Genomic DNA, 22,373 nt, shown 5'->3' with positions numbered 1-22,373 from the left:
CTGCGAGCTGCCTGAGGAACGTTTCTTTAATAAAATCCCCCAAGTTATCACACCCTCACAAAAGCAGCCTCCCAGCAATGGAAGGGAAGAGCGTCTTTATTTCCGCGACAAGCGTTTGTACAAAGGTCCAAGCAAATACACACGTGTTTCATGTCCTGGCCCTTAACAGGGGGAGCCCCGTGGAGCTCCACATCCCAGCCCGCTCCCCTCAAGGCACCCGACTCTCGGCCGTGGGCCGTGAAAAGCGATTTATTTATTACAGTTCACGGTTTGAGAAGGAAACTGCAAGAAAGCAACAAAAACAACGGAATGGCTGCATTATCATTTCTGATCAGTGGTCCCATGTAACCTTGCAGATTGCTGCGCTCTTCTAACCAAGCTGTCACTGCTAACCAATTGTGGTAAAGACTAGAAAAGCACTACTTTATCCATTTGCAAATGGGCAGAAAATGCCCAAAACCAGGAAAAAAGTCCCATGGCCACGAGGAACTGCAATTTAAATTATACAGGCTGAATCTTCCCCATCCTTACCCATCTCTCTGGTGAAAAACATCTGAGCATCTGCATTCAGCAATGCAACACACATCACAGGAAAATATTAGCCAGATCTAGGCCTGCCACAGAAATAACTCCAAAATTACCATTATGGAAATACTTATGCAAAATGCTCTCTGTACAGATGTATCTGATTCATATTAGAATGAATTCGTTTCCTTTTGCAGGAGGCTGAAGTATTTTTTGCTGCCATGCTGTCTTTCATAGAAAAAAAGTACTAAAACCCCATAATGTCCCTTAATTTTAGCATAAAAGGGCTGCTTGCTGCTGCCTAACTCTAGAGCACTTTATAAATTTGAAATCACTTAACACTCAGTACCAATTTAAAATAGTTAATGATTTGTAAAAGTGAAGCAGCTGACAGTGAAATAACCAATGATTCGTAAAAAAAAAAATATATATGCTGGCAGTGGTTTGTATGTTTCCAAATTAGTATTTCTGCATGAAATAGAAGGAGGAAACGAGTCAAAGTACTTCTGCAAGGAAAACATCTGTGACCTTCACGTTTCCATACCACGGTACAGCTTCTAGAATAAATAGGAACTGCATTTATTTTACTGTAGTGACAGAGTAGTTAATCCAGTTACTCAGCAAGGTTCCTTCTTCACACAGTAATATTTGCCTGTTCCTCTAGTGTCAATTTTCTGTTAATAATAAAGAATATTTTGATAGCATTAAAAGACTTTGCACAGTTTGCTGAAGTTAAATGCTAACACATATTATGCTCTCAGGACTTTGTTATTTCTTTCTGTGTAATTATGGGACATAAATCCTGCAGTCCTTGCTGCAATTATAATTAATCTTTGCTGTCCTGCACTGTATGACATTCAGAAACAGGCTCCAAACACCGGGCCAGAATTTCTTAAGTGCCTTAAACTGACCTCTAACGTGAGGTCTTGCATTTGAAAGGCCAATTTACTAAAATACTGGGTTTCATCTCCAAGCTCTTCTGTGCAAACCGAGATGCAAAAAACACATTTAAGCAACTCTGTGCCAAGATCATGGCTTGATACAGATCGTTTGTATGAAAGCAACTGTCTCATTTTAATAATTGCTTCTGTAATGTGATTCTGCTCTCCAAAGTCTAAGCACATGAAAAACAACCTCTGGCTGCCTGTCACTTCAGTTAATATCTGCATTAGAAATTAGATGCAATGATTCTGGTATTTCACAATTGTTACCACTTATTACACGATTTCCACACCTAAAAAGGTCTACAGACCTGAGTAACTCAGTGGGAATGGGAATGGCAGGGCTCAATATTCTCTATGAAATAGTTGTAAGTGAATCTATTCTATGACGGGATTTACACCAGAGAAATGCTGCCTAATGGTTATAGTTATTGTAAACATTCTCTTCTCTCCCTTCCATAAAACAAAACAAAACAAAATAGCCATAAAGTGCTCTGGAAGGCTAAATAACCCCGAAGTGCAGAGTGGGACTGAGAAACCTGCTCCCATACTTTCCCCTTTTTAAATACAGCAATAAGAGAAAAAAAAACATTAAAAAACAGAACATTTGCTTGTCTTTCATATCTGCCAAAACTTGAAAATAATTACGTAATCAGTTTGCAGATTTTTCTCAGTGTGGCTTTTCAGCAATCTACGAAATCAGCTATTTGGTTCTGTTTACTACTAAAAAATGTTTTTATTTCCTGTATACTGCATGCAAACACTAAAAGCATCCTTGAGTACCAACCACCAGAATGAGAGCGGTACTTGTCAAAACCATGCATTTAAAAATCAAGAGGATCCCTAAGAACAGCTAAGTTGTTAAAATAGGTTGATGATAGTTGGGCGTTTGAAGCATTCAGTGGTCACATTTCCAGACTTTTTCTCTAGCTTTAAAAGGGAGCAGATTTGAAGTGACAGATGAGATTCCTCAGCAGTAATCTGGTTTTAACCAGAAGGAAACCCATCACCCATCCCTCAGGAAGGGATTTGTGGGAAACCTGCAGGAGCTGGGGACACCACAACAAAGCGCATTTCCTCCAGCCCAGTCCTGAACAAGTATTCAAATCTGAACAGGGATTACTGGAGCGAATAGGTCCTGCAGGGCTGGGCTGAAAGCTGCTCTTTACTCCTCAGAGTTTTGCTGCGCAGGACCATCTTCTCGGTGCTCTTCTGGGAGAATCGCTTTTCCTGCGGTGCTTTGAACTCCTGCGTGTGAGGAGGACTGATCTCCCGGCTCCCCCTGTGGCCGCCCCGGCTCTGTGTCTGCCGGGCGCTCTGCCCTGGGCTGCTCCCGGCGCTGCTGCGGCTCCAGGCACACGGGCTCCAGCAGTCCTGGGTTGGCTCTATCCAGGATGGGCACGTCCCTCGTGGCTGCATCTGCAGCAGGGCTCGGAAAGGGGCTCTGTGTCCCACCGTCCTCCGGGACAGCGGGGCTGTTCCCTGTTCCTTCCTCCCCATACACTGCAATTCCCGCCTGTTCCTCTGGCTGCAGCCTCTCACCTCCCGCCCCTGCATACCGCACACCTGGTTTGCTCTCCGCCTCTGCCTTTGCCTCCTGAGGCGGAGCCCAGCTCTCCACCAGCCACGGTGCTTGTGCCCCCCTGGGCACGCTCTCTACCCTCGTACCATCTGTCCCCAGGCTGGCTGAGGACGGTCGCTCCTCCTTGAACTCCACACATTCCGCTGCATGTTCACTCTTCATCTTCTGGCTCACCTGAATTTCTGCCACAGCCACTTCGCTCAACTCATAGATCCCATTATGGTGCTCCTGCAACTTCAGCAGCTCACCCTCGCAGACCTCCTTTATGTTCTCAGCTGGAGTATCTGCTGGGATCTCAACTGTCAGCGTCAGCAAGCTCCTTATCTCATTCACATCATCGGGGGATTTACAACTCTTTTCTTCTGACTGGCTGTCTTTTTTAGGACTATCCCCAAACTCTGCTTTCCCTGTCTTTTCATCTTGGGAGACAATCTTTGTCTCAGTACTCTCACCACTTTCTTTTTTACCATCCCCTTCAAACCCTGTTCCTACTGCATTTTCACTCTGAGATAATTTTCCCATAGTTTCATTTTCTATGTTACTTTTCTTTTCTGCACTCGCTAAAATCTCTGTATCTGCTACACTCTCAGGTGGGAAAGTGAGCTTTATCTCAGACACTTTTTCCTGCGCTGTTCTTGCTTTCTCAGTGCTGCTGGCAGACACACCAGCTGTTACTGTTTGACTCCCTGAAGTCACCTCTTCTTCCACGGCTCCTTCAGGTACTTTCAGTTCTTTTTTAGGGCTAGCTTCAGAATTTTTTACTGCAGTGTCAGTACCAGAAGCTACTTTTTCCTCCATGGCTTTTTGCTGTGCCTTGAGTTCTCCCTCAGTGCTCACTACACACTCTGATACATTCTCCAATGCACTTTTTCCCTCTGCAGCTCCTTGTTTAGTGTGGCCAGCCAAAGGGGACTCCTGTTTGTCACCAATGTCTGTAACAGCCACTGCTTCCCTCCTGCTGGCCTGATCACCAGCTGCACCAGCAGAGGCGCCTGCCTCTTTGTCTGGTGACTTTCCCTCCTCAGCATCCTTCTCCCAGACGATTTTCCCTGTCACGACGAGCGTTTCGTCCCCGTGGCTCTCGGTGTCCGAGCCCTCGGCTCGGGGAGCTGCGGGGGCCTTGGCGGGGGTGCCCTGTGCGGATCCCACGGGGGTCCTCAGCTCCGTCAGGCTGGACACGCTCTCGCAGGGCACGTTCAGGTTATCCTCAAACAGGTTGTGCTTCCTCAAAACGGCAGCTTCGTTGATCACTGAATAAAACAGAAACACCACACTGCTTTGGGAAGGCTGACAGAGGCACAGGGAAGAACATACAGTGCTTTCCCAAGTTTATATTGTACGTTTTGATATTAAACACAACACTAATGTTAATTTTCAGCTTCCTTTTAGTTCACATTTCTTTTCTGGGGACGGGGATTTTGTTTTTTGAATAATGGCACTTTAGTATTGACCCAAGCATTTCTGAACCAGAGGACCCACAATGCACAAGGGTAATGCTTCAGTGCAGAAGAATTTACATTGAATATGCCAATAAAAGTCTGCTGGTTACAATTATTATACTGCTCTTTTGGAATGGGAGTGCCTATGGCCTGTGAAAACATCCTGTGCAGTACATCTGCTTGTCTGTTATCCAGGGTATAGACAGACAGGCACATACAGAGAGACACAAGTATTTTAGAAGTATTTGTATATATATATATATGTATATATATGTATGTATGTACATATACATATAATATCTATATATATACACACACATATGTATATATAGTATTTATTAAGAATAGTCTCGTTTTCTGACACAGAAGCAGAGAGATCTGCAAGCAGTACTGCACTGGCATCAGTGAGTACTGGAAACTGAATCCAGCAGTTCATTTCATTTGAGGAAATTGATCTCTGTTACCATTAGTCTTTGAAATTCTCTTAGTCTTGCAATTGGCATAGTCTTGCTATTTAGTCATCACCAAACCTGCACAAGTAAGGACAGAATCCCCCTCCTTGGCCCAGGGAATCGAGATCAAGTGAAGTTGCCATAATTACATTTTGTTAGAAAAAGGCTTGTGCCAAGCCACCACTCTTGAGTTCCATGGATTTAGTAAAGCTGCCCCATAAATCATATTTTAGGGCTTGCAACACATCTTCAGTGAGCCAAATAAAAAACACTGTGGGGACGTAACCACCAGTGTTGCAGAAAGCGGGACAGGAGCAGCCAGGTGAGGGCTCTGGGAAGCTCTGAAGGAACACCTCATGGGCCACAGGCTGCAATGTTATCCCTTCACCTCAGAAATGTTCTCACCTTTTAGGGCCTCTTCAAGCAGTGTCTGATGTAAAATCTCTTCGTACACGTTCTCTACTTGGATCACACTTGTGTAATCAGCAAAAATGTACTGCTCATATCTCTGCAGCTCCTGTGCAGATAGGGAAGAAAGGAACAGATGGAGAAAACTGAGGGATTCTGAGTCCTACTGCAGCCAAACAGCTCAGAGATGCCATGGAGCAGGTCTTGCCACACCCCGTGACAGCTCCTGGGGTGCACTGTTTGAACTATGACTCCATGAGCTACGTGTGTCCACAATCAATTATGTACTTACCACACAGTGTTCCTGCAGTACAACCACACGTAAAAGCACTGCAGAGCACTGCCTGCTGAAACAAACAGCTGCTGAGGAAATGCCTCACAACTTGTTTGTCCAAGGAGGCAAATCCATGGTGCATGGGAGATGCGGGGTTTGGTTTTGTTTTTCTAATAGGTGTGTAACACTTTGAGCTCCCTGATTTATACCCATCTGTCTAAGTGAATCACTATCATCAAGCAGCTGCTTGGTGGTCTATAAAAAAGTAAATTAAGTGACCTCTGCCCATTTCTAGAAGAGGCACCTACATAAAGCACCTGGAGGTTTTCAAGTAAAAGGTCAGGACTTGGCAAGGCCTGTCAGCTGTGCCACACTTTGGCTTCTAGAGCTGGCTGCTCATTTCTGCAGAGGCACAGATACAAAAGGCTGGTGGGAAACTAAACAGGAAGGGCTTGTGGAGGTTTGCTCCACCACTGCTTCCCCTGTAACAGAGACATGAGGTGTCTGCACGCATGTACCAGGTTATAAAATGCTTGTCCCTGTGCTCCACACCTACCCAACCCATGAAGTGGCACATCTAAGCACTGAGCAGGCAGGAAATCTGCACAGCCCTCTAGGAGAAAACAGCCTGACAGTTTTAAGGAATTACTGCCAAGGTGCTGTTCCTTCCCTGCCTTCTCTTATTGGTTTTTGAGGTTTTTAGTCCCAGACACCTACTGGTTTGCATGTTGAAGCCAGTGTCTTCTGCATTGTGGGCAAGGTAATCTGCACCAGTGCCTCCTGGAATATCTTCTTGCGGATGGTGCTGCTGTCGTAGTCATATTGCTGCCAAAACACACCAGAGAGAAACAAGCCCACACGTGCCTGGGTTATTCACCACTCCCACAGGGAACTGCTTCCTGCCAGCCTGCAGCTACTGCATCACAGGTGCACAGGGTTGGGATGGCCATGCAGGTTAGTCCAGCTCCTACAAAATCACACCAAAATCTTCTCTTCTGGGATCTCTTTTGCTTCTTTTAACTCTTAGGCTAGAAACAGCCCCTGATTGCCCTTCCCAGGTGTTTCAGCACTGCCCTTTCTGAGAGTAACCAATCCCACTGGCAGGCTACTTGTAAAGTTAATTAAAATTATTTATCCAGATCCACAGCATATTAATAATCTGATTTACCTACAATTAAAGGGACTGCACATGCAAATACTTCTACAAGTGTCTGCCCAGAACTAGGTTTTATCCCCCAAATGGGCAGCTTTGCTAAGTGGCACCAAATCAATATTTTCAGCTTATCCTCTTTCAAATACTGAGGTACATTCATATAAAATATATTGTGTTTCCAGAAAGGCAGCCTGCAAATGTGCTGTATGACATTTACCTTCAGCACTCTCAGCTTGACTTTTTCAATGGTTGTTGCGACTTTGGCCGAGTCTGCCTGGTGGCTTGGAGAGAACAACTGCTCAAATGTATAAACTGCATTTTCCATCAGCTAAAAACAGTAATTAAAAAAAAAAAACCTGTTAAAGACCAGTAATATCAAATTCCTGCAAACATGTTACGCACAACTGTTAATTTAAATTGTGTTTCTGAGAAGGTGCTCAGAAGAGCACTGAAATGCTGCAATAAATAAATAAAATTAAAGCTGTGGTACCATTGTCATGCTGTCCCAGCTTTCTTGTACAGATCTCATGTCCCCACCCAAAGTGATGGTGGCAGAGCCAAAATGTAGAATTGATTATCTGTGTATACAGACCACAGTCAAAACTCATTATCCCTAATAAGAAGATTCCCACTGACTTCTATCATTAATCATTAATAAAAAGTATTTAATCATACTGCACATCATTTTCGGTAGCTTTTATTATAATACAAATAAATAATCAGCAAAAATCACACAGAGTGCAATCATTTCTCACAGTATTATGCTAAGCTGGCATTTACCATATTTTCAGCTTATCATTAAGAATATTATGCCCCTGCTCTGAAGATATTTCAGATAAACAGTTCTGCAAGTGGTAATTGAGTCTATTTAATGAGGCTTTGTCTTTTCTTTAGCTGTTCCCGTTCAAATTTTAACATTTTCTTATTGGAGAAGTACCGGGAGATATGCAGGGGGGCATTCCTTCAGCCAGCTCCCAGATTTCCTGAAATTGGCCACTAGAGGATGCCAGGCTCCCGAGGCAAGGAATCCTTCTCCACCCTCCACCCGAGGTACGTTTTAGCCAAATACTACACTAACACAGACATGTCTGATTTCACTTATTTATGGAATAAACATACATGGACAAAAAGGGAAACTACACAATATTTTTATGAGGAAAATACCAGCCTCTTAAAGAGGAAGATGCAATAACAGCATGTTTAGAACAACTCCTGTTATAATTTGACTTATTTATTGTTAATTTTGATTCATGTTCTGTTCAGAAAAAAGCAACCTCTTGGTTTATATGGGATTTATTTTCTGTCTGCTTCTTTGTCTTGACTCATGGTCTTCACTGAGTGAAAGACACTTTATTTGGCAGCATTTTGGAATGGTCCCCCCTGAAAGACCCAGACATGAAATCAGAATTTTATTTCTGTGTAATTCCTTGGCTGCTGGTCCTGGCTGTACTCAGAAGAGCTGCTTTTAGGAAAACCTTATCCCAGCACTGTCCTAGACACTTGTTTTCCATATTCATAACTTCCACTCCATAGATCTGGACCAGCTCCATTTCACAAGATTACTGAGCAGATTAGTAAATTTCCCAAATACAGATTAAAATCACAGGGTTCAATTTAGAGCTCCAAGGCCAAATCTGCCTTGTGATCTGGCAACTGAAATCAGTCTGCGGGCCAGCTCCTCAGACACTGCTGGCCAGGCATCCAGGAGGAATCCAGGCAAACCAGAGTTATAGCCTGTACCAACACACACAAAGAGGTGGAGTTCAGTTTTCATCTGGTATGATATTGTCACCTCCACCAGTCCCCTGAAAAGTGAGGCTGCATAAAGCACCTACATCCTGAAACATCTGTCTCTGAGTTTCTAACATGAATTGCTTTACTTTATATTAGTGAGAAAATCAACTACCAAGGAGGAGGCATTCCATTTTGGTAAAACACATTTAATACCCTTCCTGAAAAACCGAGCCTTGAGACAGGGAATCAGGTGAATTTTAGCCACTCCACTAGTTATACACACAACTTTCCTGGATGCTGAGACACTGGGAATTCAGAATCTGAAAGTTCAGGGGAACAGATGATCCATGGAAAATTTTAATGCCTTGCTGAACAACTCACACACAGTAAGTCTCACAATATAAGTGTAAGCAGCTTCTAGCTGGTTTTTGTTACTTGTTCCTTGCCTGAGAGACACTCTGAGGCTCTTTCACAGCTCTTATCAAGATTCCTTTGAAGCAGATTAGCAGGACAAACCTAACCTGTTCTCCCAGGAGGAAAAACTGGATCTTACAGTACCTCTTGCATGAAGTTCTGTGTCCTCTGAATCACAAAATCGATGTGATAGACCTTGAATCGACTCTTGAGGTCCTGCAGGAGCTCCTGGAGCAGGTTCACTTTCAGATAGCAGGGCTCCATTTTCACTGAGTTGAAGGGCAGGGTCATGAGCTGATCCACATTCTGCATTCCCATGCAAGTTGAAAGAAAGCAACCAGAGGTGAATTTTTAATAGAGAATGTAACAATTTGGCTTTAACCCAAATTCTGGTATCTGCACTCCAGTTGCACAAATACCACAAGACTTTCTAAATGACAAAACCAGGTGCTCACATGCTTCCACCTGGGAAAGCAAATCCTGCTGCCAGCTAAGGCCTAGCCCAGAACATCCTTGTGCTGATATAAAGGCTCCAGCTCTGTTTTGTCTTACCTCCTTTAGCCTGGTCATGTCATTGGTCTTCTGGAAGTCCTGGATGATTTCATTCACTTCCTTGTCAAAAAGCGCGCGCACTTCCGTGAATCCGGAACTGACAGGGCCCATGAGCTCCTCCAGGATGGAGGCGAGGAATGGCTGGATGTTCTCTGTGCAGCACTTCTGGGCAGGCTCAGAAACGCTGGCTGGAGGGTCACACAGGACAACAGTTGCACTTAGAGACAGTGAAAGAAGTAATTGGAACTTATTTCTTTACAATTAATTCAATGGTTTTTGTATTTTTCCCTGGAGTGACACCTCCACAGAGGTGATGAGTATGTGCAAGGAGTTCACAGTTGTATGAGTGACAATGAAAACTCTTGTCCCAAGCCTCACCTAAGCAAACACTGCAACTGGGGGCACAGTGAGGGCAGAGAAATGGGCAGCTCTGACTATGATTACCAGCTATTTATTTATTTATTTGACAGCTTAAGCAACACCAACAACATTTTGCCTGCTCTTTACATTCCTTTTTATATTCATAACAAAATTATGATTACTTCACATTAAATAAAAAACACCTAAGAAGCCCTTTGGCTTAAATATTCTTTGAAAGCCCATGGACTTGTCACATAACCAGAACCTGGTTTTGTGGTGCATTCCTAGAGATCAGGTCTTTTAATTATGCTCACGTGACCTGTATCTTCACTACCTAAGACTGTGCAAGTAAAAATGAAAGCAGAAGGAACAACTTTTGAGTATCTGATCAGGATACTCAAAACCTGTCAGCTCCAATTTGAGAAGATCTGATATTTTCACAGACACAGTGGCCACAGGTATCAGTTGCCACCAAAGGCAGCAGAGCCTCGTTTGTATTCTGAAAATCGGTGTCTCCACTTGGATTTCTCAAAACACACAAGGATTTCAAAACAAGCACATCTGGTAATCTGAGAAACACAATGGGAAACACTGGAGAATTGCTCAAAACACAGCTGTTCCTCCACTAACCTTTGATTTTTCCAGCTAAGAAGTTCTTGGAGTTCAGAATCTGATCCATGTCTGAACGAATGGTCCCTTCAAGAGTTTTTGCAAATTCTCTACATTCTTCTTTCAAGGTGTTTAATCCTTCTGCCACCTGCTGCTGGACTAAGCCATAGGTTTCCTCTACAATCTGGACCCAAATTAAATTGAGAAGCAGAGATCAGAATCAGCACCCACAGAGAGCTGCCATGAGCAACAGCTACTCTGCAAGTGTCAGTCCTTACCCCAAACCAGGCCCGTTTCCTGTCATTCCTCTTTCCCTTCATTTTAGGCAGGATCATTGTCTGCAGGTTAGGCAGCAGTTCCTCCATCACCAGGTTACTCAGGATCTGTATGGTCAGGAGATGAAAATGCCAAGTTCACACCTTGTTCTTTCCCTGAAGGCTGAGCACTGCAAGTGATGTGTGCAGGCAGTGGCTCAGCTGTCCCTCCCTCCCAGCTGCCAGGAGTTACCCACAGAGGCTTTGCACTCTCTCTGCCTAGATTTGAACTGCAACTCCTTCCTTACCTGTCCCACTCAAATGCACCAAATAGATATGCAAGACTTCATAAACATCTGATTTTGGGAGTCTAGGCCTCCCTTTCCATGTTTTCATTTATGGACCCTGTCTCTGGCCTGAGAAAGCTGCATCAACAGCCCAGCACAGTCTACATTCAGGATCCCATCCCTGCTGTACCCAGCTGCTGGCTGAGACAATACAGAGTGCAAAAACACCCCTCAACTTTCCATTTTCATCCATTTTCAGGGATTTTTTCACTCATGTCTGTGCTCCCAGACACTGCACCTCATGTATTACAGCTGCCAGAGGGATCTGAGGCATGCACCAACACCGGCAGAGGGAACTGGTAGGAACTAGAGCAGCACAAGTAAAGAAGGACTCTGACTGCAGCCCAGTGTAAAACAGGGCATAAACAGCCACTATAGAAATACAACACTCAATAATTGCTGTAATATACCTCTAATATACCTCAAATATGCATTACACTTTTATTGGAGTTTCATTTAGGTACTTAAAGATAATGCCACAGCAGCACTTCATATTCAGCACTGCTGACTCAAATGTCTGTCAAAAGCAATCCACTAATTCAGGTCCTAAACTAATGGCTCCCTTAAAAAAGATCTCATGAATAATCCAAACTATCACAAATAATAAACGTGAGAACAGATCAGATGGATTTAAGAGCCAAGGGAAGGGCATGAAGCTGTGTCAGGGCAGGGTTAGGTTGGCTGTCAGGGAAATGTTCTTCCCCAGAGGGTGCTGGCACTGCCCAGGCTCCCCAGGGAATGGGCACAGCCCCAAGGCTGCCAGAGCTCCAGGAGGGTTTGGACAATGCTCCCAGGGATGCACAGGGTGGGATTGTTGGGGGGTCTGGGCAGGGACAGGGGCTGGACTGGATGGTCCCTGTGAGTCCCTTCCAGCTCAGGATATTCTGTGATTCCATGATTTTATATTGTGAAGAATCTTGAGTTCTCTGGGAACATTTTTAAGGCATTGGTGGATCTTCCCTCAGGTGCCTGGGCTCACGCTCCCACTCCAGCCATGCGGCAGCCCCAGTGTCAGCTGACACTGTGGGGACTCAGCCACCACAAATAAGTGTCAGCAAATACATTTCTTGGCATTCTGCAGGGACTTTTACAGCAACAAATTTCAGCCTGCTCGCTCCAAACCACTCACTTAGCTTGGATATTTGCCTAAAATAATTATTATGTTTGGTCCAAGCAGGCCATGAGAACACACTATACTTACAGAATGAATTATTGCTAAGGAGATAATAGTGGAACTAGGCTGGATGTCTTCTGATTACAGCTCTCTTGAGACATATGGGCTATGAGTAAGATGTTGGCAAGCAATAGGAAAAATAAAACATGAAATGAAACTAGCACTATAATAGCCCCATAATATGAAGGAGGAAGGGAGAACAGAAAACCCCTCATGTAACTCCTTTAAGTAAAGAATTTATTATCAGATGTTAGCAGGGAACTTCAACCACTGACATGATGGCAACGGGAAAGACACTGTTTATAGATTTTTTTTCTCCAGATTCCACATTTCTCAGCATTTCAAAGGTAGGCTTCTTCTAAAACAATAATCTGCTTCCTTAAAACAAACCACTCTCCTTAAAGTTTTTTCCGTTTTTCCAAGGGAAGCCAGATTTCATCAAGGAAAACAGCCAGCAGTTGGCACTAAAGTAAACAAGTAAACATTTGCTGCTGAGTGCTCAATGTTTGGAAAAAACCCCTATGAATCAGGGTGTAAATAATGCCCTCAAAGCCATGTGGAGTGATGCCAGTGGAGTTGTGGGGTAATCTCAGCTACCGAGAGCGCTCCAAAGCCAGGTGCCCAAGTATGGATGCAAACTCTGGCCTTAGAATTTCTTTTCTGAAGAATTGAAGTACACAGATTTTTGGTGTTACTCTACAAGACTCTGATTTAGAAGTTTTTATCAAAATAAAATTATCACTTACATATGAGTAAGAGAGGTCTTAAAATCTCAGGTATTTCTATCTACGAAATTTTCTTCTTTAAGATGCCCTTTTTGCTAAGAGAATTTATAATCTTCACTGTCCTCAGAGCTGCAATACCCAAAGCCAAAACCCCATCAGGAATTTATTCTTTTACCTCTTTTTCATTGCCAGTTATCATCTCCCATGTGCCATAGTGGCCTTTCTCCTGCCGGAAGAACTGGATGGCCTCTAAGAACGCCTCCACTTCATACGTGGTCTGTTTGAGAAAGTCTGGAGAGAACAAAAAGTAACATAAAGGATTTACCAGAAATAATCTTTAAAAATAACCCTCCTTTTCTGAGCCATTTCCCACTCCACGTGCACCTAGCAGTAATATTTTTAAATAATTTACTAAGCCTGGATGCCTGGAGACCCTGGGTGTTCACTGAGATTTAGAAGTGCATTAACATAGGAAAACTCATTCCTTGCCTTTACACCTGCGAGCAATGTGAGGTGGCACACAGAGAGACTGACAGCATGTGGCAGGGCCAACAGTTGGGAATTTTTCTTCTTTAGTTCACAATAATGACAGGCAGCTCAATGAATAAACTGCTAAATCCCAAGTTAACACTCCCCAATAACTTTCTGTTTGTTAAGAAACTGAGGATCAAGATGGTTTTTCATTGATATACAACAAAACAGACCTCAACAAAGAAAGCACCATGCTTGTACCAGTTAAGAACAAAAACTCTTGACAAGATCATGCTGATTTCCCTAAATATTTCAGGAATGCTCAACCAGAGCTCTGGAATATCTGGTTATTGTGCAAGGCCACTTCTGCCAGATGGGAGCTCTTCCTGAGAACACTGTGGTGGCCTGGGGGCACCTTGGCCTCTAGACATGAAGCAGAGTGGCTGCTTGGCAAACCTGAGTGACAAAACCATCCCCAAACACTTCAGTGATTGAAGTGCTGTGTCTTCACAATCAGAGAGGCAGGATTACTGTCTTGCGGGAAAACAAAGCCACAAAGGCTTATTGTCCCCTCTCCAAGATTGGCTGCTGCAGCCTTGAGCAGCTGAAGTCCTGTTGTGCACTCTGAGAACAAAGGAGGGAAGAACAAGAATGCTGATTCTCTCAAAGGGAATTATGCTGCTTTAGAAGGTACTGATACATACAAATAGTTGTGATGAGAAGACTCAGGAGGAAGTCCTCAAGCCTTGCTTGTCAAGCAACACTTCTTTGGGCTTGTTCATGAGACTTCTTGAGACAGAAGCTTTACAGGAGCCTTGCATAAATGCCAAGGGCAATGCAGGGATTAGAGAAATTATGGGAAACATGGAGGATTAATACCACAGTAATGCCTGAAATATCTCCTCCATGCACTTAACAAAAACAAAAGCTACAGAAACCTATAATTAACTTCATCAGGGCTTTATCCTTGAAGCTTGAAAACTGCTTGAAAACGGCATGGTTTCAGATCTGCTCAGAGCCCAAATGTCAAAATTTGCCTTTTCAGAGTTTCACCTGGCTGCAATGACTGCAGGAAGGTTTGTTAAACACACTGAGGGGCAATGAACACTCTCTGGATACTGTTCTTCATCTGCAGATATTTGGAGGTCCAAAGACATAAAAATTCTCCAAGCTCATACAATGATCAAACAAAAAAAAAAATCAGCCAGGTAAAATCCCAACCCTACCTTCACTGCTGCCTCCAGAATTTATAGCATTTGTCATGGCAAGTCACAAACCAGTATTAGTTGTAAGTCAGGCTGTTCAGTGCTGAGAGAACATCCTCTGACCACAGTTTTAATGAAAGAAGGGAGTGTTCCACCTGAGCAACTGAGGTGGAACATTGCATTCAAAAACTTTTGTCCTCCCAAAATAAAACTGAAAAGATTTTGATGGGAAGAGGGCCTGGTTTGGCTGCAGGCAAGGAAAACTGCAGCTCCCACAGCCCTCCAGTCATGACTCACATGTTTTCCTCCTTCACAGCTGTGCTCCCTCCTAACCCAAAGGGACAACAGACCATCCAGAGGCTGGATCTTGGAGCTGCTGAGATGATGATGCACCAGGGCTGACAGGAGTCTGCCCTCTAAGATCACCAAGGTTTAAATCCATGCTCAAGGGAGTATTCTCTCTCTGTTCTGACTGTCCCCAAGCCTGTACTGCAGTGGGAAGAAGGTGCTAAAAATCCAAGAGTGATTCATCTGAATAGCTCATGGGAGAAACATTAAGCTGCAAGTGCCATAAAATCCCAATCCCACATTCTTTCCTATGCCAGTAAACACAGGACACAAACACAATCATGGCAGTCTTGCTACAAAAACAACTCCAAGCAGAAAGAAAGCTTTATCCTTCAAGGCTGCTGCAATTGCTAAATTTAGGCAATTTCATCCTCACTTTCCATAGGAGGAAAAGATTGCCTCTGTGATAAGGCTTTGAACAAGCGGATCCATCCAGTGCCGCGCTGTGCAGAAGCTGCTGGCGAGGCACACGAGACAGAAGCACATTCATGGACAGGGCTCAAGAAAAGGGAATTGTACCCAGCTGAAAGGAGCTGCCATGCACATTCTGCCAGAGTTCTGCCCATCCCATGCAGCAGTCCATGGAAGGGCTGGAGGAGGGGGTGGCTTGGCAGCCACAGCAAGGCCAGGGAAACAAGAGCTGGGCTGTTGGGGGAGCCGCGCTGGCGTGCGAGGGAGCAGCTGGGCCTGGGCCATGGCAGCAGAGCTGCAGCTGCAAACGGGGCAGCTGGCAAAGCCCAGTGGTGCCAGGGACGAGTGCTCACCAGGGGAAAGCACGATGGGTGCTCCCCTCTCCTGAAGGCTCCCCTCTCCTGAAGGCTTCCCTCAGCCATCCTGTCCTGAGTGATCCATGTGTCCTGCTGATTGTACAGAGAGGAGCAGCTTGGGGCAGCTTGGTGCAGTGCTGGCTGCAGGATTCCTCACCCAAATCTCACACAAAGCCAGGAAGGTTACTGAGTGTTCTCCAGCAAAAGGCCAGCGAGGCTTTACAGGCACCTAGACTGATACTGCGTGCTTAATGCAGGATGCCTTGCACTTGGAAAATCACCCAAGCATCTTCTCCAGCTGCTAATGAACAAAACATCCCTTATGTGTGGAGATTGTAACAAAATTCTGTTTGTTCTGTTTAATTTTTTAAAAAAGAAAACCTACCTAGAGACTCTACATATCCAAGCATAGAGCCCAGATATTGCTAACCAAAAATTCCTTTTATAAATGCAAGAGTAACTGCTATAAAGCTCCCTTTGACTTTGGGAGATGGAAGGACAACTGGAAGCACTATCACTTTATAAATCTTCCCAAAAATGCACATCTCAATGGCATGGCTCAGTTAGTTCAGGACTGCAGAAAGCAAAGGAGCTTCCATGCAGTAAACTCCTCTTTTAAAAAACATAATTATATCAAACCTAAACTCATCAAAATGACACCCAGAGGACCAGGCTACTGGACATCCTCTGAGAGCACCTGCACACGGTGCAGAAGGGTTAATTTAGAGGGTTCTGTTCCCAGTTTCAGCTGTCTCCCATGCTTGGGCTGCCCTGGGAATACAGCCTTCTAACAGAGTGCCCAAGGCTATGAGCTGCTCCTTCTGTCCCTTGGCAGGTGAATGTTCGGGGAGTGATGAGCAAATCTCCATTCCCAAGGTCCTGTGGGCCCTCCCAGCCCTGCCCATGCAGGACAGCTGCACCCTTGGAGATGGACATGGCTCCAGCCCCTCAGGAGAGGCTGTCCATTTGTGACTCACCAACACTTCCTGTGTGTCTGATGACAGCAGCAGGAATGAACTGCCCTCATGGATTTGGTCTCAGCCACAGATCAGCTGGTCTTACACTGGAGAGCTCTGTGCAAGCACTTCTGCAGATGGGCCTCGTTACCAGAGAGGATGAGTGTTCCAGCTGCCTCTGGCTCAAACTGGATTGCCAGCAAACCCAGATAATATGAAATCTGCATTTGAACATTCCAGTTCAAACTGTGCATCTGTCTGTACTGCACACCACTGCCTTGGGGCTGCTGGTGAGGAGGTTAAATCACTCAAATAATGATTTTTCTTAGTTACAAGCAAAGGAAGATGCCTTCATAGCACTGGCATAGCTGTTAAAAAGTGATTCTTTCCATGTCCCATTTTAACTGTCCTTCTGAACAATAACTGTCACTAATGGCACTTGGGGACACAGTTTAGTGGTGAGTTAATGGTGGAACTCGGCTGCAATCCTGTAAGAGTGAAGGGATCTATTGACTGTGGATAAAGTGTTTCACCAAAGGGAGCTCCACCACGAAGAATAACCTCAGCCTTTTGGCTGACATTTCACACAAGGCTGAGGCCCAAAGACACAGCTGAACAAGTGTTAAGCCAGAATCCAGAAGTCTGAGCTCACAGAGCACAAGTTTTAATTAAAGAAATGCTGACTCTGACATAACTTCCTTCATCTGACCACCAAAACTCAGGAGCAATCCACCCTGGCTTCATCTGCTCCCTGCAGCATCCCAGCCAGATTCTGCACACAGGGAATAAAATTTATATGATCCTGGAATTCTTCCTGCAGGTAACAAATTGATATTAGCAATGAGGCACCCAGTGATGGCTGGTTTGTAGGAGATGAACATGTCAGAGCCCACAGGCCTTGCCAGCCCCAGGAACTGCAGCTCTCTCTTCCCAACACAAGACATTCACAACCAATACAAAAAACTCATTATTTGGTTCCCTCCTACAAGACAGCAGGGCCCACAAATATCCTCTCAAATCATTCAAAGCAACAGGATAAATACTGGAGAAGGCAGGAGAACAATCACTGGAAGGAGATGAAGATGACCAAGGAGTCCAGTCTGGTGGCCTTTCACTGAGGAGAATATCACTTACTATTAAGTTTTGGAATATGATAAATGAGTTAAAAACTGCATTTGATTTTAGGTTATCTCACAATATTATTTCCTTGCTTCTCATTTTTTTTTGATGGAAAGCTGGCTCTGCTAAAGGCAGTGCCAAAGCATCTCTCATGACTCCTTCTTGTTGGTCACTTTATAGAGCTTTTTCCTGGGACACAAAAAAAATCTCAGTACCGGTGTTGGTGCAGGGCCTTCTTGCGATGTTACAAATAGATAGTAAGAAGCAGATAAAGAAGTATTTGGAATTTTAAGTGCAGTCTCAAAAGCTGGTGCTTCCACCCCTTCTTATTTCCACTAGACACTGTTTCCCTCAAGAGAATAGATTTCATGCTAATAAATGCAAATTACATTTTCCCAATTTTCTCAGCCTTCCAAGTCAGTCCCCTCTCACCTTGGCATCTGTTTCTTTTGTATATATTTAGACTTGCTTTTCACTATACACACTTTGTAATTTAAAAAATAATAAATTTCTGTTTTTTTAAAATTTAGTCCTTTTAAAGCAAAAGCTGGTAGAAAAAAGGAAAATACACAACCCCAAACCAACTAAAGAGACAGGACAGTGGTACTGACATTTCAAAGACAGTGCTCCCACTCCTCCAGCCCCCAAGGATTTGGGGTGGATGCAGCTGGAGACCAGGAGGGAACAAGAGACCTTCCTGCAGGGAAGGAATCACTCTGCCAGCCTTCCAGCACCACAATTAGGGAACACCCTTCAAATAAAAATAAATGAGCATGATAAAAAAATTATTTCCCTTTTTAAGAGCTCACATGAGCTCCAGCATGTTTTAAGAGCTGCTGCGTTTAGGTACCACAGACAGCTGGTGAAAAAAGCCATGGCCATCAACCCCAACAAAATTAAACTGTGGAAATTCTGTCTCCAAAAAAATAAGCAATGGTCCCAACCCACTGGGATGGCAGGTAAGAAAAGGAACATGCTTTGAACCTGGGGAGCTGCACCTCAGGAAAAGGGAGGTTACCTGGGGCTTGGGACATGGTTCAAGCACAGCTGAAAATGACCCTCTAAATAAAAGGACACACATTTTACCCTCACAAAATGCTGTCCTGTGTTGTTAGCATCCAAACTGAGAACAAAGTGAGATATATATGGTGCTCTGGGGCTGAGAGGCATGCACCCCCCAGTTCTGGGGATTTCCTGTGAGCAGTGTGCTGTCACATCATCCACAGAGCTGTGGTGTGAAGCTGCTAACCACCAACAGAAGCTAGATGAGGTCACTTCCAAACATGATACAGCCCTGAAAGAATACTCTGTACTTATAGCAAATAGAGCCTTGCAGCACAAGTTCCTTCCGTGGCCACCAAACCAACACTGAGCAGGGTTAACTGTTTGCTCAGCAGCACACAGCACCCAGACTGAAGCTGTTCAAAGCAGCACCAGACAGGGCACAATCAACCTCCAGTGGGAAGCCCAGCAGGTGTGGGTTTCCTAGTCTAAAAAATTAATGAGCACTGCATAAACACACACAAAAGATCACAGTATCACTTATTTCTGACATTTTCCAAGTGCTTTCCAAACCTGCTACTGTATTCCTGGAGCAGGTGGGAATTTGGAGAAGAAATGGCTCTAGGGTGACTTTATTGTGGCCTTTCAGTAGCTACAGGGGCTCCAGGAGAGCTGGAGAGGGACTCTGGACAAGGGATGGAGGGACAGGACACAGGGAATGGCTTCCCACTGCCACAGGGCAAGGTTATATGGGATGTTTGGAAGGAATTGTTCCATATGAGGGTGCTGAGGCCCTGGCACAGGGTGCCCAGAGAAACTGTGGCTGCCCTTGGATCCCTGGAAGTGCCCAAGGCCAGGTTGGACAGGGTTGGGAGCAAACTGGGATAGTGGAAGGTGCCCCTGCCCATGGCAGGAGGTTCCTTTCCACCCAAACCATTCCATGATTCTCTGATTTCTCTGCTTCAAAGCTGGGGCCTGAACACCATCTTACTCTGCACAAATGAGTCTCCACAGCTCCTAAAACAGGCTGGGGTGGTGGGCTCAGGGCAGTGGCGCCCCTGCACCACCCACACTTGGCAGTCTGTAAGAAGAAGATAATCAGCCTGAGATGGGAGGGATAGGAAGAACGTAATGGCAATTATGAATTTAGCACATTCATCATCTTGCTGTTTCAGAATGAATGTCACTCCTACCGCCTGAAAATCCTCACCACAGTGTAGGAAACCAGGCTGGCAGGAAAGGCAAAAGCCATGCTGACTGAATGAACTCATGCTGCAGAGGAAAAACATCCTAGAAAGAGGAGAAATAGTCTTATTTCAAGCAAAATACCCTAAATTATACAAAAAACCCCTCCATATCATGTCCTGAAAGTTTTAGTGAGTTTTTTAAGACCCCACAAGCCTCATCAAAGGTATTTCTAGTGAAATGGACTGATGAAAGAACAGCCACAGTCTCAGCTACTCATGTGGATCACAGGTGGTCTAATTTTATTAACCAAAAAGGGATTTAATTAACCCAAGTACAGCAGCTGCTTGAGAGGAGCCAAGACACAAGTCTTGGTAGATGAAGGGATAAATATTATCTCCATTTGTACTTTTTCCCACCCCAAATTACCACACAAACTTTCCGAAAGGCTTCACTTTCATTCCAGTGAACATTTCTCTTTAATGTCATAAAAAGCAATTTCCTCCTCAGTTCTCCTTTAATTGCTCCCTCCACATCCATTGGAAACAGGCAACAAGAAAATCCTTCCCTTCATCTCCCTCTCCAGGGAAGAGAGGCCACCCTGTTTGTGGCATGAAGCCTCAGAAACCCTTCCAAAGTGGTATCTGGACTCCTGACAGCTGCTCTGCTCTGTACATAGAGATATACAGACAGATTCATCCCTCAGCTCAAGGATTTCATGTCGGCTTCTCAACCTTTATCAGTGCTCCCAGAATTATTCTGAATTCTGGCCCAAGAGTTGGTAAGTCCTATATAGGTACTATAGACATGTGGCATAGGAAATTTAGAAATAACTGTGAGGAAAACATCTGTCAGATAAATTCAGAGCTGAAAAAAGAAATGTAAACACCAATAATGGGCAACCCTGAAGGTCAGAGATGGAGAAAAAAAATCTGCCCTCCACAAGCTTTTGTCTTTCTCTCTTGCCTAATGTATTTCTTTATTATACTTCTTTAATATATGTATTACTCAAAATAATTTCTGTTGTTGTTTCTGTTGAAACTGGAGATGACAGGATATGGTTTTGAAAGTCCCTCAGCTTCCTGTGTCAGGAGGGTGATTGTCAAGATGTGGATGTGAAATCAAACCAGATGAAAAAAACTAAAATCACGAAGTGAAACTCTGTGTCTCCCAGAATGAGCTAGTTGTCATTTCCTTCCCATCATGCAGACTTCCCTCTATCCCAGCACCAAGTGGTCAGGGTTCCCCACTTCCAACAGCAAATACTGAATGAAACTCAAATAGGAAGCAAGAAGACCTAAAAAAACCAACTAATTTAAGAAGTACTCAGAAGAAACTTCAGTCTGATTTTCAAGGCATGCAAACATAAAGGATTAAAACCTGAGGAATAGCTAATATTAGAGCCCTGTGAATATTATGAGCCTTTCCCTCACTGTTGCCATTGTGGGACTGGTAGAACATCCCTACTAGGGGTTAGGTGGCCATTTCAGCAGCAGATTTCCCCCAGATTTAAGGTGTGCACTTCCCAGCATTTCACTAAGGAAACAGGGAGCAAGGTGGAATCAGGTGAGTCCAGGCTGTGGATCATGATGCTAAGGCACACCAAAGAATCCCATGCTGCCACCCCCATCTAACCTGGCAGGAGCAGCTTAGAAAATCAGAGAAAATGCTAAACCACTTCCTCCACACTCCACCTGAACTCAAGCACAGTTTTAAACTTTAAAAAGCTGAGCAGTGTTAAAAATCCTGCACTGCTGTAGGTGTGACACTTGGGAAGCAGCAGAGAACAGCCAGCAGTGCCCACCAGGGACCCCCTGCACCCACCAGGCTGCTGGGGTTCCTCTGCTGCTCCCTGGCTACTTGCCTTCTCACTGACTAGCCCTAATCATACCATTAAACCCAAAAAGCATTTGATCTTCATGTTCCATTGCTGCTGAAGGAGATCATTGTCTCCTCAAACCACCAAGCCCTCATCAGTGAGTATAAAGAGCAAAGACAAGGGCAAAGTCGAGATGGGAACGACACAACAACCCACAGTCCAAACATCTGAATGCCATTTCCCAGTGGTGCTCACTAAATCCCCATGCTTTTGCTCTGCCCAGAAATCCCAGAAACACAGGCTGGGCTGGGTATTTGTACCAGAGGGGGACAGGAAGCAGCTGAATGCCAGGGCGGCTCCCAGCGCTGATTCACTCCAGCTTTCCCTGTTTAACTGTCTTCCTGGGAGAAAGAAAACACATTGTAGCCATGAACTCCTCCAAGTCCTTGGCTAAAGCCCAGTGCAATACATTCCTTTCCAGGAGTGGCAGATCACAGCAGGGACAGAAAGGCTACCTCTGATCAGGCATGACATCTGTCTTTGTCCTGTCCTTGCCTA

General features: G+C 44.5%; 1 protein-coding gene across 1 annotated transcript in view; it reads right to left on the bottom strand.

Moving 5' to 3' along the window:
* Positions 1 to 78: 78 nt before the first annotated feature.
* Positions 79 to 22,373, bottom strand: part of NIBAN1 (niban apoptosis regulator 1) — a 53,983-nt gene continuing 31,688 nt past the window's right edge. The window contains exons 6-14 of the mRNA XM_064719924.1: positions 13,119 to 13,234; positions 10,722 to 10,826; positions 10,465 to 10,627; positions 9,475 to 9,662; positions 9,067 to 9,228; positions 6,992 to 7,102; positions 6,339 to 6,446; positions 5,345 to 5,456; positions 79 to 4,298 (exon numbers count right to left, since the gene is read on the bottom strand). Of these exons, the coding sequence (XP_064575994.1) occupies positions 2,632 to 4,298; positions 5,345 to 5,456; positions 6,339 to 6,446; positions 6,992 to 7,102; positions 9,067 to 9,228; positions 9,475 to 9,662; positions 10,465 to 10,627; positions 10,722 to 10,826; positions 13,119 to 13,234 (2,732 nt within the window). The 3' untranslated portion in view covers positions 79 to 2,631. The remainder of the gene's footprint in view (positions 4,299 to 5,344; positions 5,457 to 6,338; positions 6,447 to 6,991; positions 7,103 to 9,066; positions 9,229 to 9,474; positions 9,663 to 10,464; positions 10,628 to 10,721; positions 10,827 to 13,118; positions 13,235 to 22,373) is intronic.

The sequence above is a fragment of the Zonotrichia leucophrys genome, chromosome 8 (assembly GCF_028769735.1).
Source record: "Zonotrichia leucophrys gambelii isolate GWCS_2022_RI chromosome 8, RI_Zleu_2.0, whole genome shotgun sequence".
NCBI classification, from domain to species: Eukaryota; Metazoa; Chordata; class Aves; order Passeriformes; family Passerellidae; genus Zonotrichia; species Zonotrichia leucophrys.
The sequence above is the reverse complement of the archived record's forward strand: the minus strand, read 5'-3'. Positions and strand labels throughout refer to the sequence as shown.